The sequence below is a fragment of the Bemisia tabaci genome, chromosome 9 (genome assembly GCF_918797505.1).
Source record: "Bemisia tabaci chromosome 9, PGI_BMITA_v3".
NCBI lineage: Eukaryota > Metazoa > Arthropoda > Insecta > Hemiptera > Aleyrodidae > Bemisia > Bemisia tabaci.
The window spans coordinates 10494680-10512064 of NC_092801.1; the positions used below are offsets into that span (position 1 = coordinate 10494680).

Sequence of the window (17385 nt, forward strand, 5' to 3'; positions counted from 1 at the left end):
AACAACGTAAAGCAAAGAGTTTGAAAAATAAATGAAAAATTTGGATTTGCTCTCAATACCAGGGCCGGATTTAGGGGGTGGCCACATGAGCCGCGGCCCATGACGGCAAATTCAGGGGGCGGGAAATTTTGCATTTTTTTTAATGTAGGTAAGAAAAAAATCGGATTCAGAAAAAAAATTACAAACGAGAAGAGGCGACAAAAGCTCTCATTTCCTGAGATTACAGTAATTTCTAATTTTGCCGTCTTTCGGTGATACAAGAGACAGCACCTTTATGTGGTCAATTGAGAGAGAAAACCAAACACGCATGGAGCGGCGTGGCGCTGAGATCAATGTGGACGAGGACTTGAGATGAAAAAAGAAGCCCTCGGTGCGGCTGTTGGCATGTAACACATACTAGCGCCTACAAGGCTGAATGAATACTTCACGCATTGCGTCAAACACAGTGCGGTCAGCAGCGGTCGCCGAGAAACGAATAGCGCCTACAAGACTGTAGGAATACTTCAAGCATTGCGCCAAACACAGTGCCGTCAGCGCGACGATGCGGCGGAAGTTACAATTATTAAACCACATTTATGTTTGTTCTAACATAATTTTTTCGTTCATTTCTCATAAATGGAAGGCTTTGTCCACATAGAGTTAGGTCTACGGAACTTAACTTTCACGAAAAGTTCCGTGAACTTTTGCTGGTAGTGATGACAGGGCTTGCGCAAAAAATGTGTCCGACACGAGTAAACGCGTTTTATGCATCCCTCTCCCTCCGGCACGTTCACTTGACGGTTTTTATTGATATTTCAAAACGAATGAGAAGGGGGCGGCAAAATACAGGCGGCCCATGGGCGGCAAATAGGTAAATCCGGCCCTGCTCATTACTGTGGAGAGCGTGAATTAAATTTATAGATATGATACTTTGTTCGAAGGAAAGAAGTACAAAAATTTTACAATTGACGCAAAGCCTCCTCACATGACTCGTGTGTCGTAACTTGAGGAACTAAAAATAACGGGAAAAACTAAATAAACCAACAAAATGACAGAGTGGGAGCCAGAGAAGCTTGTTGAGCTTTTAGCTTGAAAACTTACTTCTTCATTCATCGAGGGATACATATTTTGTGTTGTTCCTCGAGTCTGAGGAGTTTTCCAAAAGAGCAGTAAAGAGCACTGCGCTGTAAGAATGTGACGGAAGATTACAATTGAAATAGCCTTCACGCACGCTTCCCTTTTCGATTTCCGCTCACATTTTTGCAGTCATCAATGCATATCTTAAGTGCACTCCAGCTAGAATTGTATTTAGCAGATGGGTGGTTTTTATACGAGGATTAAGAATAAACAAGTGGTAAGAAATGAAAACAAAATAATACGAACTATGCAAAACAATAATCCGGGTATCGGAACTTGGCTGTTTTGAAAACGCCTTCAAATACGACGTGATACCTTACGCATTCCGGAGAGTTCAAATAGTTGCATCATTGCGCCGTAAGAATGTGACGGAAGATTACAATTGAAATAGCCTTCATGCACGCTTCCCTTTTCGATTTCCGTTCACATTTTTGCAGTCATCAATGCATATCTTAAGTGCGCTTCAGCTAGAATTGTATTTCGCAAATGGGTGGTTTTTATACGAGGATTAAGAATAAACAAGTGGTACGGAATATAACGAAATAATATGAACTATGCAAAACGATAATCCGGGTATCGGAACTTGGCTGTTTAGAAAACGCCTTCAAATGCGGCGTGATACCTTACGCATTCCGGAGAGTTCAAATAGTTGTATCATTGCGCCGTAAGAATGTGACGGAAGATTTAAATGGAAATAGCCTCCATGCACGCTGGGGGCTGGGCTTGTCGATTTCCTTCGACATTTTTGCAGTCGTGAATGCATAGCTGAATTGCGCTCCAGCTAGAATCAATTTTCAGACCAACTTATAAATTATTAAATTCTGATGATAAGTATATAATGTACCTGATACAAAAATTAGTTTTTGTTTTCTTTTAATTTTTATGTATCATTACAGAATATTCTACTTTAGTGCGTTTCCGGATTTATCCTCGTCTCGTTCCGAAAATATGATGAACAGAGCCACCGATGATTTGCCAACGAAGAGGTACACGCTGTATTTAATCACCGAGTTGCTACCATAATTTAATGAGCCAGTTCGCGGTACTTCCTCACTAAAATTAGTTTCGGTACATATTATCATTACCTTGTTTTTGACTCTTGACTCATAACACTGTTTCAACGAACAGAATTGCCGGTGATTATAAAATTCATCTACCGCGACCGCGACTGAGCTTTCAATGTAGAAAGCGGGCGATTTTCCGTTGAAACGGCAACAGTGTTAATGAGCGATGACGCTGACAGTGTGTTGCGGAGTTGCCTACCTAACAATTTGTCGGTTAGTTTCGGTTAGTTTGATTAGAGCGTGCAGCGAGTAGTGAGTGATTTCCGGATCAAATTATCTTCTAGTCGTCTCTGAAAATGATAGAATTTAAGAAACTTAGATTTGTGAGCGGTTACATAGTGCTTCTACTTATCAACTTCTGTAACATCCTCGCAGAATGGAATACAGAGGACTATATGAAGCGAGAACATTCTCTGACGAAACCCTACCTAGGTAAGCTGCCCTTGAAAATTTTTCAGGAAGTCACGTCGTTCGTACGATTACTGTCCCAATTCCTACAAAATTGCCAATCATCCTGTCGTTCGAACAACTACTCATGGGAATCTTGTGCCTGTGGCACAAATTTAGAGCTCTATTTCCGAAATATATGGAGCTAACCTAACTTTCACTATTGTTTACTTTACTATGCAACATTTTCATTTTGTATTCATCTTTTCCTAGAGTTTCCTGCCTTATCTCACGTAACCCTGAACTAGATTTCTCCTTGCCCGCCTTGAATATCTGAAGGCCTCAATATATTTGACATTTTTACAGCTGATGCGGGTACCTCTCCTAAGAATGGGCGCATCTTGCTGCAAGATTTAGCCGTTTCAATTAACTATAATGTTTTGCTCTCTCGGAAACTGAATGAAACTACGCCTAATTCTATTGTATTCCTGTAATTGTTTAACTCACCAGTTTCTCTTAGACTGAGGTGAATATTTGTAGCCAAAGAGCGAAACGATGTACCTCCATTTGCAATGTTGCAGACTTCCTGTCGTGCTTTATTTTTTCTGTGGAAAACGAGTCAGTGTAATTTCTTGAAAACTTCTTTGATTATTCCTCTCTATCAGAAGAATACTCTTTATTAATTTCAAGCTGTAAAGTTGGCTAATTTTCCTTTAATAAATAATATCGGAGCGGAAATTTTAAAACATCGCAATCGACGCATGCACGCAGGTTCAAACTTTGGCCATTAATATTCAGAAAAGTCAACGTTAGTTTGGATTTTTGCTTACATATTTTCTCTATGATTTTTGTAATCATCTGCTTTATCAGAGATCGCCCATGGCAGATTTTCCTTGTCGTGTTCTCACTTGATCCTTTTTCTCTCTCATTTAGTACTTGCGTCAGTACACTTATCAACAGTGGCGTGAATGATCGATTATCGATATTCCTCCATTTAAATCTATGGTAAAGAATCGATTATTAAGGTGTTCGCTGCGAACACCTTGTTTGTCAGCCTTTTCCATAGGTTTAAATGGCAGATCATTCGATATACCGGAAAGCACGCCTTGCCACTGCTTATCAATACGTGTCTCAAACTCAGTCATGTACAGGAGTTGATTTGGTTCAGTCTCTTTCAAGATACTATCATTCATATAACCATCATACTATCAGAATCTTAAGTATTTTTTTCAGTGGTTTATTGAGGTGCCAATCTTACCATTACTGTATATCAAGCTTGGCAAGGATTCTAATCTCAATTTGATTCTTTCACATCTACAGAAACAATAGTTAATCATTCATTTTCTCTAATTTCTGTTGACTTTAATTCACAGGTTCCGGACTTACAATACCGCATTGGGATTTGCTAGGTAGCACAATCGTCACTGACAAGTACGTCCGACTAACACCAGATTCTAGAAGTAGACATGGTTCGCTATGGAATGCATCGGTGAGCTCTCATCATTTTTTCTTCTATGTATTTTCTTTCAGATGAGATGGCTTCTAAGAAGTTCTTTTACCAGGTAGCACTCCTAGTTTGAGATAAGCTCAATCAACATTGGCAATCTCACACTCAACACCCTCTTTTCATACTGGAAAGAACCTTACAGCACTAGTGTCTCAAAATCCTAATCTTAAAACGTTTCTCTTTAAAAAGGTTCAGTTTTGGCTCTTTAATTTTTTCCGTGGGTTAATTTCCTACTTAAAAGCACACCGACGGTGAAACTACCCAACCACATATTTCGGTTTGCAATGTCATAGACTACCTGTCATACTTTATTTTTGAGATGAAAAACTACTCTCCGTCAATTCTTCAAAACTTCCATAATTTTTCTGCTCTGTGTGAAGAAAAATCTGTGAAAACTTCAAGGGATGATATTGGTTCATACTTTTTCACAAAAATAAAATGATAGCAGAGATTTTTAAACACAGCAAACGAGATGCGTTGTATGGTAGTTTCAACATCGATATTCCGTTTAGACAAAAAGACACAAAAAATCAGTGGGAAATGAGGCTAAAATTAATAAACACAATTAATTAATATTAGTGTGTTTATTAATTTTAGCCTTGTTTCCCACTGATTTTTTGTGTCTTTTTGTCGTACATGTTACGGGCCACCATAACCTCTCTTCCTCTTGTATTCCATCTAGCAGGTATTGAAATTCATTAATAAAAAACCTAAGTAGGAAGCCAATTTTGGTTGATAGTGATGTTTCTAAGCATCTCACTGAAGCAGCATGATTTCTTATTTGTAAAGGAATCAGTATCTGATATTTTATTCATGTGTTCCAGCCTGTTCAATCGAGGAATTGGGAAGTGCAGATAAACTTCAAAATCACTGGTAACGGCAAAGATCTGTTCGGAGATGGAATGGTGATCTGGTACACTAAAGAGAGGATGCAACCTGGACCTGTCTTCGGGTCCAAAGACTTTTTTGAAGGATTAGCCATTTTTATTGACACCTACAGCAATCACAATGGAGAGCACACGGTAAAGAATACTAATCTGCATTCTATGTATATTCTCTGTTTAATCATAAGTAGTACATTTATTAATAATGAACTTTTCTTTTTGACCCATCCATAAAAACACCTATCTGCCTTTTTGAAATTTTAGGAAAACTGGACCGCGTTTAACAGAAAGGAACCAAGCCACATCAGCCATTGCCAAATTTAACTGGGCAATTTAATTTCTTACGAGAGAACATTTGTGCAGATTCCTTTGAAAGTTGTAGGGAATTTGCTTTGTACTATGCAGAAAACTCAATGAAATTAGCACGAAAATCCGCACAACCGTTTTCCAGGAAAAAATTAAATTGCCCAATTAACTTTGGCAATAGCTGATGTGACTTGGTTCCTTTCTGTTTAGAATCTTTCCGACTGGCGACTTGGACGGTCAACCGTTGGAATTCGGCGATTTACCCCGAATCTCCACCGCGGCGGTGCATGTTCGGGGATCGAGCACCTCAACGTTTTCATGTAAACAACTAAGATGGCGGCGCATATTGCGCGGGTGTTTTGAATTTATGGATCGCGGGCAAGATCCTCACTTTAAGCGGACTTGAAGCAACCACGTACTTAATTAAAATTTACATTTAAATATTTTTATCAAGTTAATATTAATTCCTGATAGTCGAATGAAGGAAGTTTTCTCCCGTTAAGACAAAAGCTGCAATGTCCCCGTTTATCAATGCATTCTATGAGAGAAAAAGTAGCAGCCAGAAGAATGAGTCTTGAGCGACCATCCTCAGCATTCATTCCTTCTTTTCAGAGATTTTTTGTCATCACTTATCAGGGATGTAAAATGAAATCTAACATAATATGAAAGTACACAGATTTCTTAGGAGGGGTGTACACCACCCATAAAATTATCTTATAATAAAATTAAGAGTTTGACTCTTATTTTGTTAAATATTGAGATTTTCTGATTCTACGCATTTCACGGCCTACTGAGCCTATTGCAGAAGTTATACTTTCATGAAATTTTACCTTATATGAAATTGCATGCAATTTTGCATCTCTGTTCACTATGGAACCCATTCAGCAGGCTATCAAGACTGAGGCTGCTTTAAAAATGTAAATGGTGCTAGCGAGAAAGGGGTTGGGCCTCTAGGAGGAACATATTTTTTCAAATTAAAATTTATCATGAGGGTGAAAATTCTCACACATCAGGCAAATAGGGATTGTCCCCTCCCCCTTATTCAGTGAGAGTACTAACATTTTTCTGGGACAATTTTGGTCAATTTCACTGTGAAGTGTGTCAGCAGCGCCCAACTCCCTCCCCGGCCCCCGCAGGCACAAGACCTCTCCAGTTAGATTTCCCGGGTCCAACTGAAATGGCACAGCTACATTTAATCATTCAATCTAATCTTTCAAATCTACGTTAAGTCGTACGTTTATGGTAGACTTCAGATTTCGATACTTTTTTTTACGCATTTGCAAACATTTGTTTTTTTTTGTAACTGTCTTCAAAACACCAGCGTCATTGTCCGGTGGATTTTCCATCAGAGTCTACACACTTAGACTCATCACTGACCAATTTCTCTGGAATATCTAGCATGAATGGTTAAAATGTAGATTTCACTTTGCAGATAAAGTAGCTGAGGGCCCGAAAAAAAATTTTCACTTATATTGACTTCTTTAAAGACCTTTCTGACCTTAAAAGAAGCATGTGGACTTTAGATCTGGCTGTGTTATAAGAGGCTGCACAACAGAATCAAATTATTCTCTTGAGATAAATTCCTTACCTCTGAACTAGAAAAGCCATTGATTCAGCTTTGTTCTGACCCCAACACAAATAAAGCAATCAGCCCAACAGGCAGCAAGCGTCAAGAGATATTTATGCATTTATCCTCTCAGTTATTTGCACTTGGTCTGGAAAATACTGAAATAATGGTTTATACTGCTGAGAGCAATGGAATTTGTTGGATGTTCGACGTCTTACGCAAATATTGACACATTACGGCAAGAGGCCGGTGTTACCTTTGATGCATCAACGAAGAGGTATCACAAACAACTTCAAAGTTAAAAGTTACAAAATCAAGCAGCGTTACTACATTTAAATTTGAGAATACTAGATATTCATACCAATTAGGTAATCAGAGACGTTTGGAGACTTTTATACGTACATTCCGGTGGAAAACCCACTCCACGAAGACATTGGTACAATGTACAAGTGGAGTGAAACAGTTGCAAAAAGTAAACAAATACTTACGTTCGCGTAACGGTGAGCTTAGCTTATTGAGGCTAAAATGGAACGACTGAAACGATTAAATTAATTTTGAATTATTATTATACTATAATCGATCAGCACACGATGCTTGGGCATGCGATCGGTAGGCTTGGTTTCGTAAACAAATATGGCGGCGGGCGGCGGTCCGTCACAACGTTGAGAGTGCCGAACCCCCGAAAACGCACCGCCGCGGTGGAGATTCGGGGTAAATCGCCGAATTCCAACGGTTGACCGTCCAAGTCGCCAGTCGGCAAAACCCTTCTGTTTAATGCGGTCCAACTAAAGGTACATAACGATGGTGAAATACCCATACGATGTATCTTGGTTTGCGGTGTTGCAGATTTCCTATCATTCTCAATTTTTAAACGGAAAACTACTCAACATTGATTCTTAAAAACTGTCTCGATTTTTCATCCCTGTGCTAAGCAAATTATGAGAAGTTTGATGTTAATGATGTTAATTTTTTTTCCTCTGAAAAAATAAAATCAGGGGTGAAGATGTTTAAATGCTGCCAAAGAGATTCGTAGTTTGGAAGTTTCACCGTTCACATATTATCTCTAAAATTAACAGCAAGGCCTCCCATAGTCTGGAAAATCAGAGAATCCTCAGCGACCAAATAAAGTCGGGGAATTCTGCATAAAGCGCATTGGCTGGGTACCGTCAGCTAATGTCATTTAAAAAGCATGGATTTTTTGTCTTTTTCAGTTTTTGCCATGTTTTGAATGAAGAAAATATGAGAATTGCAGTTTTTCCTGACTTTCCTTAACCTTCAGAAACAATCGCAACAAGACAAAACAAACAAACAACAAATCACAGACAAAGGTTATCACCTTTTTGTGCCCTTTTCCATGATTTGAATCTCCAGATTTTTTTTTTTAATAAAAACCAAATAGGATTTTTGTCTGGAGGTTAAGGGAAGTCAGGAAAAACTGCTATCTTCATGTTTTCTTCATTCAAAAAATTCTCTACATGGCAAAAACTGAAAAAGTGTATAAAAAATAGCTGGCAAATCAAAATTTGGGGGTTTCTCTCCCCAAATCTTCAAGATGGCAATTTTAGACTGAATACTGAATTCTGATATCTTTTTTTGCTCAAGAAGTATTGAGGTCAAATGTTCCCACTTTGACCTCCTCTCCTTTTGTGTCTCTCCAAAAATTTTTGGGTGTCTGAAAATTCCTTGCCAGTGCATTTTCACTGAAATGTTTAATTTTTTTTTTTTTTCTTTTCAGCATATGCATCCATATATTTCTGCAATGATAAACAATGGATCTCTGCACTACGACCATGACAGGGATGGAACGCACACCCAGATGGCTGGTTGTGAAGCCAAATTGAGAAATCTTCAATATGATACCCACATCTCCATCAAATACCAATATAATGTGTTGACAGGTTGGTTTTTTAGTCATTTTTATCAACTATCCAAGTTTTTATGTGCATATAACAATAATAGTGTGAAAAGTCAGAGGAGCTTTTTCATTTTGATCAGGGAAGTCCTAAAAAAGTCAGGGATTTTTCTATTGAGTCTAAACACCTTTGAGATGAGCACCACTGCTCAGTGAAATATTATGCTAATTAATATCCAAAAATATCATATCAAAACTGGAAGCATGTTGATTTAAAATTTTCAGTTCAAGAAACTTAGTTTCGACAGAATGTTTCCAGCCGCGGTACTCAGAGCTCAACATTTTGGGATTATAATGTGTCCTCATTCTGCACACTAAGTAACGCATAAATCAATATCACAGCTTGCACATTACTTATTAAGATATTATAAATGTTTTTGTTGAGAACCCAAGTCCCAATTTTTCAATCGATCTTAATTAAAATCACTTTCTTCTGAAAAATTTGCCGCTTCAAAGTCCTTTCTGCTATCAAAGGCACATATCAACAATGAAACTGGAATAATGTGTATCCCAGTTGCGTTGTTTTAAGATAACCCCTCCTAATTTATTTTTTATGAGGAGACTAAACCAACATCATAGCGCGAAATATTTACGAAATATTCTACACTTAGAGAAGAAAAATCACAGAAGTTTTCAAGAAATGCTGTTCCTTTGCTATGTTTAATTTAAAATTCATGAGTGGATTTGCTTAGTACCTATCCTCTCCTAGTTAAGATGAGGTAACAACTTTGTCTTTTTTAGTTGTTTTTGTCTCAACTATCAGCATCAATGTAGGTTGATTTTATGCTTTCAGTTTCTACTGATTTTGAGGGCAAAGCTGCATGGAAAGAGTGTTTTACGGTGAATGGTGTCATGCTGCCCACTGGATATTATTTGGGCATGTCAGCAGCCACCGGTGACTTATCAGATAATCACGATGTCTTATCTGTGCGATTCTATGAATTAGATCTTCCCGATGATCCTAAGGAAGACAGATCTCATATCGTACCTTCTGCATCTCACTTTGAACCACCAAGAGGTAAATTCAGTTTTTTTAGTCTGGAATATCCTCTACTGTTGTCCAGAATTATCTGAGATCTCTTGTAATAAAAGTTTTTGGTTCCAGTAAACATGATTTTTAAGAGATCGTCAAAAAACTGTTGTGACCATGTACTCCACAATAAGTAGACAGTTTTTTTTCCGCTTCTGTAACTAAATTCTATACTCTAAATCAGCTGAACATAACGTAATAATGCAAGTTCATTCTTTTTGTCATTTCCACAAGGAATATACAGATTCTACGATCTTCCTAACAGTTCCGCTCTACTTTGTTAATTTTGTGTTTTATACACATGACTGTGCCCTCCTTGTTTTATGTTGTGCCTCGTAAAGCAGGGGAAGAGGCATGTGATGGTCGAGCTTGCCTGATTTAAGGGATAAGAGATTAATTTATTTTGAAAAGTAATATTGTGTACAATTTCTCAACCCTTAAAGTCTTCCCCCTTTCTGAGTTTGCAAAATTCCTTCCCTTTGTTAATGTTCCGTGCTCAATTGTTTGCATTCAAAACGTGAGGACTAACCAGTGTTGCCGAATTGAATGAATTAATGAATTAGAATTGATTCTTGTCCGAATCAATTTAAAGCCTCTTGTAAAAATGTATCCTAAAGAAGGTATTTCTGTTTTTTCAGAGCATGTTGATGACCCTAAGCCAGGAATGAGTGGTATCAAGCTGTTCTTCATAATGTTCGTCTGTATGATCGGTCTCATCATCGTTGTCGTTGTTGGAATAATGCTGTATCAAAAACATCAAGAGAATTCCAGGAAACGATTTTACTAGTCTGTGCTCAATTCGTGTTATTTATTTTTGGTATGTGAATCCTGTTTTCTACTATCTAGCCATCCTCACATCATGGAAATATCCTTTCAAAACTCAGAGAGGCAAATCGAATTTTCCTTTTTTAAGAGAATAGGATGATCCTCTGAACGTCCTATCTTGTTGCGCAGCAACTTAAGTTTGTTAGAATTTCATAACAGAGGTGCAAAACATTCTCACTCTCTCCTGCGATCTGCAGATCTTGGGACCTAAGGTGAAAGGGTAACGGACAAAAAAAGATGTTACGAAAATTAGAGGATTTGTAAGCGTCCTAAGTATGATATATTGCAAATTTTGCCGTGAGGTAGGAATGGTAGTTTATGAGAAACTGTCGGCACTTACTTAGCAACTTTTTACATCCCTGCGCTTAAATGGTTAAATACATATTACTGTATGTTGATCAATACATCACTGGTATGTTAGAAGTACGGGGTAAATGAGCTTCTCAAGTCATTTAGAAGACGGGAAAAATTAAATGTAATTCATCAATAACTGCTAAAATCTGGAGTATTCGCCTATTCTGAAAGACATTTGTCATTAATGGATTGTTTTTTAGAGGTCCGTCTTAGACTGTCGGTTTGCAACTTTTTGAAACTGTTTATCCTAGTAGCTAACATTAGAACATTTTTATAGATGGCTCTAAGATGTTTTTGAATTATGGGTGAAGCTGGGAATAATTGGAATCAAGTAGACACTCACCTGCTCACCAAGGTTGACATCTGCACCATCTATAATTTTTTAAATACCTGTAAACTCCTTCTCTAGATAGTAATTCCCCTATTGAATATCTTTCAGAGATTTGTTATACCAGGTTGTACCTATATATTTTTGGCGTTTAAAAAACTGAAGAGAGTCTTTGTGCTCATGTTCGGTTATCAGCACTCAACTAAAATATATCTACACGCAACAGCTGGCTAAAAATTTCACTGTTCTCTGCTGTAGGAAAGGAGATGCGTGTAACCACTTTTTTTTGAGTTGAAACATAGCACCTAATTGTTCTATTCCAATTGGGTCTGTCACTTAAATTTTTTGTCGAGTGATGCACTCTTATTATTAAATTATGTATCACTTTTTTTTTTTTAAAATTGCTTTCAGTGAAGTCATCCATAATTATTCTGTTTTGTTTTTCCTTTTTTTTCCATATATATCTTATTCATTTTTCATCTGGCAAGTTCTTGTCCGTGTATGATGGTGAAATCCTTTTTTTAGAAGAGAAGAAGAAGAAAACATTGTTTTTTTCTCTCTCGGGTAGTTGAAACAAGGATTGACAACCACAACTCCTCCAGTGGCGAAAAGTGAATGATCCATTATCGATACTCCCCGATTAAAAGCAATGGTAAAAAATCTATTATTAAGGTGTTCAGGTGTTCATTGTGGACACCCTGATGATCGATCCTTTTCCCAAGGTTTAAACGGCAAATCACTTGATACATGCTTGATACACACGCCATGCCACTGAACTCCTCCAAATAAATAATCCATCCATTCTGTTGGTGCAATAGACTGCGACTACTGTACATGATGTAATCCCAATAAAGACTTTTCCAACTGCGTCTTGTGTGAGTCAAAAGAGGCTCTTATATTCCTTGATGCAATACAAAATACCAAAGGTGAAGCTTACAAGGCACTCTTCTCTCACAAAGGCTTTAAACTGCACTGTGAGGACTTTCATTTCGGGTGTGATTCCGTTATTCAACTTCTCGATCATTTTTAGATTAAAAGGAAAATAAAATGAAATTTTGTCTTTCAGGGGTCTTCATTGCTCTTTTTCTTGGTGACAATATTTATATCGATGGGAGATTGCACATGTCTTTTGAGTGTCCCACGCAACCATGCGAATCCAGCGCTGAATTATAATAATTAATTTTTATTTCATCCTCGGCTCGTTTTTCGGTTTGTTAGTTTTTTTGGTTTTGCAACATTCTTTATCTTTTTTTCAGTCATTATCTTAACTTTCTCATTGCTCATGATAGTTATCTGATTTTGCTATCTAAGAGGTACCCAGTCACCAGGTTGTTTTGGTCTTAAACTTGCACATGTGTTATTCTAAATGACTGTTGAAGATGTCCCAAGAAGGTAATAACAGTGTGATTTTATCTGTTCATGTTATGGTTTTCATTGGGTTGTGCTCGCACTGTTAACATTGAATTATAAATTCTGTAATTTGAGAGTAGATTAAATTAAAAGCATGCGTTTTATAAAATCACCGCCACTGTACCTGGCAAGTCCTGGTTGATACATCTTCGGCTGACTCATTACGATGATGTTCTTTGCTGATTAAGAGGGAAAGCTAGGACTGGCAATCAGTTGAAGAATATGCTTCAATGCAGGAGGGAAAACGAAGATTGATTCAACAAAATGGCTTCTCGGAATGTTTTTCAACAAACATTAACCACATAAAATAATATGGACGTTGTTTTTAAGTACCCTTGTATTTTCACTGTGTGGGTGAAATTCAGAAAGTAAAACACGAAGTCAGAAAACGAAAGTGAATCAAAATTGCAGTCCTTTCTTCTATTTCTTTTCATGTGGATTTACCCAAGAGAAATCTACCATTCCTGAAAGTACTATTTATTGAAGCTGTTCCCTCCGGCATTGGAATTTTTGTGAAGTTATAAGTTACGTTAGAGTTTTTTTTGTAAAATCTGCCGTGCTAAGTAGAAACGCCGTATAATCAACTGAATGCTGCCAAATTTTCTCCAAGAAAATACCTACTTTTGAAAAAAGCTATGAATATTTTCCCTTGAAATTTGCAGACTTTTTAGATCAAGTTACGAGCGAAATTCCCTGAAAAATTGAAGAAGAGATATCCACAAATTTTTCTGAAAATTCGTGATTTGCCGAAAGAAATTTTGCAACGCCTGGTAGCTTATACGGCGTTCTTACTCAGCATGGCAGAGATGTAAACTAGAAAAGGTCCATCCATCACCTCTGTTAATGTACAGTGTCTCTAGTTTTTTTTATTTATATTCTAAGGATGTCAGTTGGTTTCACTTGGGAGTATTTATTTGCACAAGGTCTGAATTAAAAGAAAAACATGACATGTAATATCTCCAAAATTTCTTGTAGAAAACTATTCACACGTCAAACGTTCTCACAAGAGAAAACGGGTTGTAAAACGCTTTAATTCTTGTTATTTAGAGGCTCATTATTATTGTCATCTACTTATTCAATCCTACATTTGGGGATCTTTACTCAGTCCGTGCGTTTGTAAAATCTTGAAACCACTTAATTTTTTTGCAATGATCTAAGAGAATATCATCCTGGAGGCTTTTGCATCCCCCCTGTATTCTTTTCCACCGGTATTTAATTTTGGACAGAACAGTCCAGGTAGTCATTATTTTAGGTATATTCATATGTAAAAGCAATTCCTAGAGGAGTCCGTACCTCGCATGATTTCAGTGAATTTTGAGGGTATAAAATTGAAAATGTTCTTCTACCATTCTTAACTTTTCATTCAAATTCTTAAAAGTCAAGATGTTTTCATGGGTGAATGGAAAAATCAGTTTCAACTAAAAACGCTAACTGACAAGTCTTTTGTCTACAGGATTTTCTCGTGAAATTAGAAGTAGGAATTTCATCTTACTAAAAATCTCTCTTGAGGTCATAGGAATGAACCACTAGACAAGGTACAAATTTAAGCAATCTGATACCTGTTCCATAACCAGAATTACACGTAGAACACGATTCACACAACGAAAATTACCGAAACCAACTCCTAACGAAGATATTAACGTTTTTATTTCACATTGATTCTGAGGAATTTGAACTGCCCCCTCACAAGAAACTCAAAGCTCTACGTGAGTCAAATCGCGCACTGCAACGGTTTCAGCAAGCTTCTCAATCGAGCAATGTTCATTTCCCACCATGTGTTGTTCAAACTATAAGCAATTTGCTATAGCTGAGCCAAAGCGTCAAGATTGAGGTTGCCAGATTTTTATATTGCAGAGACTGTCATGATAACGTTTAGCGCGCGATGTGAATCATGTAGAGCATTGAGTTTTCATGAGCAGGTGGTTTGAATTCAAGCATCAAGAATCATTAAATATCTTTGTAAAGAGTTGATTTCGGTAATTTTTGTTGTGTGCATCATGTTTTACGTGAAATTTTGGTTGAGAAACATGTATCAGAATGCTGAAATCCGCACCTTGTCTAGTGGTCCATTCACAATAAATTTCAAGCAGTAATGTGGATTCATATTCCTTTTTTTCTTTTTAAAAATAATTTTGTGATGTACATTTTGGTTTGGTTCATTTTCTTTAAACGCATCCTTGCAAGAATAAGAAGAAAAATAAATATTTTGCATATCAAGCCAGCCTGAAAAGGATCTCTTATGATTTTCATAATAATAAGCTATTTTATTGTTCTATTAATTGTAAATTTAAAATTTTATCCCCTTTGGTGATATGTTATACTACTTACATCGCAAAATTGAAACTAGAAAATTACGTATCTTGATTATTGCACAGAGTGGCTAGCAACTAGGAAAAATCAAGGAACTTCGTGAAGGTCAGGGAATTTTTTGTGAAGCAGGGTTCAACGTATAAATCGGGTCTGTGACGGGCCAGCTGATCGCGTTGCTCTGGCAACATTTTGACCACATAAATTAAGTGTCCTTATGTTATCGTAAAAAAAAGTCAAGGAATTTCATTAGAAGAAGTCAGAGAATGATGTAATAAAATTTTGCTAGCTACCCTGTTGCACTTCAAAATTCAATTCTACATTATTTATAAGTATGTGGTTTACCGCTTGGAATATTAAATGTAATAAGATGTGTGCAACATCGCAAAACCAAAATACTGGATTTTCTAGTTTCATAATGTACATTTTGTTTTCAAGATAAAGAGAACGCTTCTCCTGCCATACTTTTCTTACAATCATAAGTTCATCCTAGGGTATCTGAAAATTTTGAGCCGAGGCCAAACAGTTACTGAATGGCTTAACAAAATGCAAAAGATACCTGGAAGAATCGAAAAATTCAAATGCTTCACAAGTTGAGGAGACCTGAAAACGTAGAACTTGAAAGTAGCTGGACTTATTGCATCACAGCCGTTTTTCAATATTTTTATCAGATGTAGTGAAAGTATGTCAGAAATTATGAGCACGGTAATCCGAGTGTTCGAAAAGATCAGCAAAGATTTTCAGGCCTTGCAATTTTTAAAAGAAAACTCAGGGAAAACAGAAGGGACCTTAACTTTTAGAAGCACTGATTTCCAGCAGTATTGCTCGTAAAAATATAGATCTTTATTTGTTATAAATCAGGGTTCTTTCAACTGAATTAAATTTTGCGCTTGAAAATTGTGTTCGGCTGTCAGTTTCCCTCCTTCTTTGCCTCTATTTCGTTGCATCAAAGGACAGAATATTATCAAATTGTGTTACACTATCAAATCTTGAAAACAATATCATAAAAAAATGTATCACAGTAACTATCTTCAAATTTTTGAGTTGTCAAATGATCAATTTCTATAATCTGCAAATTAAGGCATCTAAACCTAAGGCCATTGCGGTTCCTGCAAGACAAAAATTCTTTGCGGGGCAGATATTAACGCGTGTGGTCAAACTTGAAATTCAGCTTGTCAGAAACCATCAGTGGCTTTTCAAAATATTAATTTGCAAGTAAAATTTACATGAATGCAGTAGGATCAGTTCTGTCAAGAATGATGAAAACCATTATTGTGTGTTTATCTAAGTCCTGTCATTTTTTTTACTAGGAATCTTGGTGCTTCAAGTTACGGCAGCTAAAGGTTCAGTATAAGACTCCCAACCTTTTTTTTTCTACTTTAATGGGACTGAGGATGTACATCGAACCAAATTTTACTTGTGATTTATTTTATATTGTGGATAAATTTATGTTTTCATTTTAGTAGCCCTGTCGGCTACCAAAGTTGTATTAAGAAAAGTATGGGTAATCTCAACGCTCAACTTCTCTTCCTAAAAATGTTCTCTAATTACCTAAGCTTTTTTGAATTGATAAAATTGTTAATGATCTTGTATAATTATTTTGTAAGTAGGTGTAAACATGTTGTTATTTCTTTTACAATTTGTACAATTGTTGAGTGTATTAAATATGAATGGTGTCAAATACTTTATTTTGTTTATGTTTTAGTCCTTCTGTCCCATAATGGTCGTCAAGGTGTGAATTTAAGCATCATAATATTTGTTCTCTCTTTAAAATTTCACGCAGAAGACGATTTTGTGCGATGAAAATTATTGAAAGTAACTCTTGACCGAGATATTGGCGTTTTTCAATGCATAAATTGGAACTTTCCGCTCATAAAAAAACTATAATCTACATGAGTTCAATTTCACACTAAATGTCACTTTAACAGTCTCTGAAATAGTCGCTTTAGTATACAGTTTGAAAATATGGCAACTTTAATTCTAGCACTTCTGCTAGGCTGTTGCAAGTTTTTTAGATTTTGTTAAAGGAAAAATCAAAATCACTCATTTAAAATAATTTTTCGATGCATAAATTGAAAATTCCTGCTCATAAAAAAACTATAATCTACTTGAGTTCAATTTCACACTAAATTTTACTGTAACAGTCTCAAAAATAGTCTCTTTAGTGAACAGTTTGAAAATATGGCAACCTCAATTCTAGCACTTCTGCCAGGCTGTTGCAAGTTTTTTAGATTTTGTTAAAGGAAAAATCAAAATCACTTATTTAAAATAAAAATATTTCTGTGTCACGAAAAATCCAGAAAAGATTCAGGAACTTCCAATATAAGAATACAGAATACCTACATATGGCTTAGGTGCAAAACCACTTATGTCCATCGCATTGTTGCA

At 36.5% G+C, this 17385-nt stretch overlaps 1 protein-coding gene across 4 annotated transcripts; it reads left to right on the top strand.

The window, feature by feature from the left end:
• The first annotated feature begins 2386 nt into the window (after positions 1-2386).
• Positions 2387-16680, top strand: LOC109036721 (VIP36-like protein). Of its 4 annotated transcripts, none has more exons than XR_011900571.1 (8): positions 2388-2612; positions 3941-4056; positions 4899-5096; positions 8567-8729; positions 9537-9761; positions 10412-10590; positions 12347-12672; positions 16308-16680. XR_011900571.1 is itself a non-coding variant. In XM_072304605.1 (7 exons), exons 1-6 carry the CDS (start codon positions 2477-2479, stop codon positions 10558-10560), a joined length of 987 nt encoding a protein of 328 aa, XP_072160706.1. In that variant the 5' UTR covers positions 2387-2476; the 3' UTR covers positions 10561-10590; positions 16308-16680. The 4 variants fall into 4 exon arrangements, 2 of the variants coding, with proteins under 2 accessions (XP_072160706.1, XP_018906626.1); XR_011900572.1 differs by having other exon boundaries at positions 12347-12489; XM_072304605.1 differs by lacking the exon at positions 12347-12672 and having other exon boundaries at positions 2387-2612.
• The last annotated feature ends 705 nt before the right edge of the window (positions 16681-17385 follow it).

Bases quoted from the DNA above. Each gene is read 5' to 3' on its own strand.
- LOC109036721 (XM_072304605.1), top strand. From the start codon at position 2,477: ATGATAGAATTTAAGAAACTTAGATTTGTGAGCGGTTACATAGTGCTT. The intron at 2,613-3,940 runs GTAAGCTGCCCT...TTTAATTCACAG, and splicing joins TCTGACGAAACCCTACCTAG to GTTCCGGACTTACAATACCG. The intron at 4,057-4,898 runs GTGAGCTCTCAT...CATGTGTTCCAG, and splicing joins GTTCGCTATGGAATGCATCG to CCTGTTCAATCGAGGAATTG.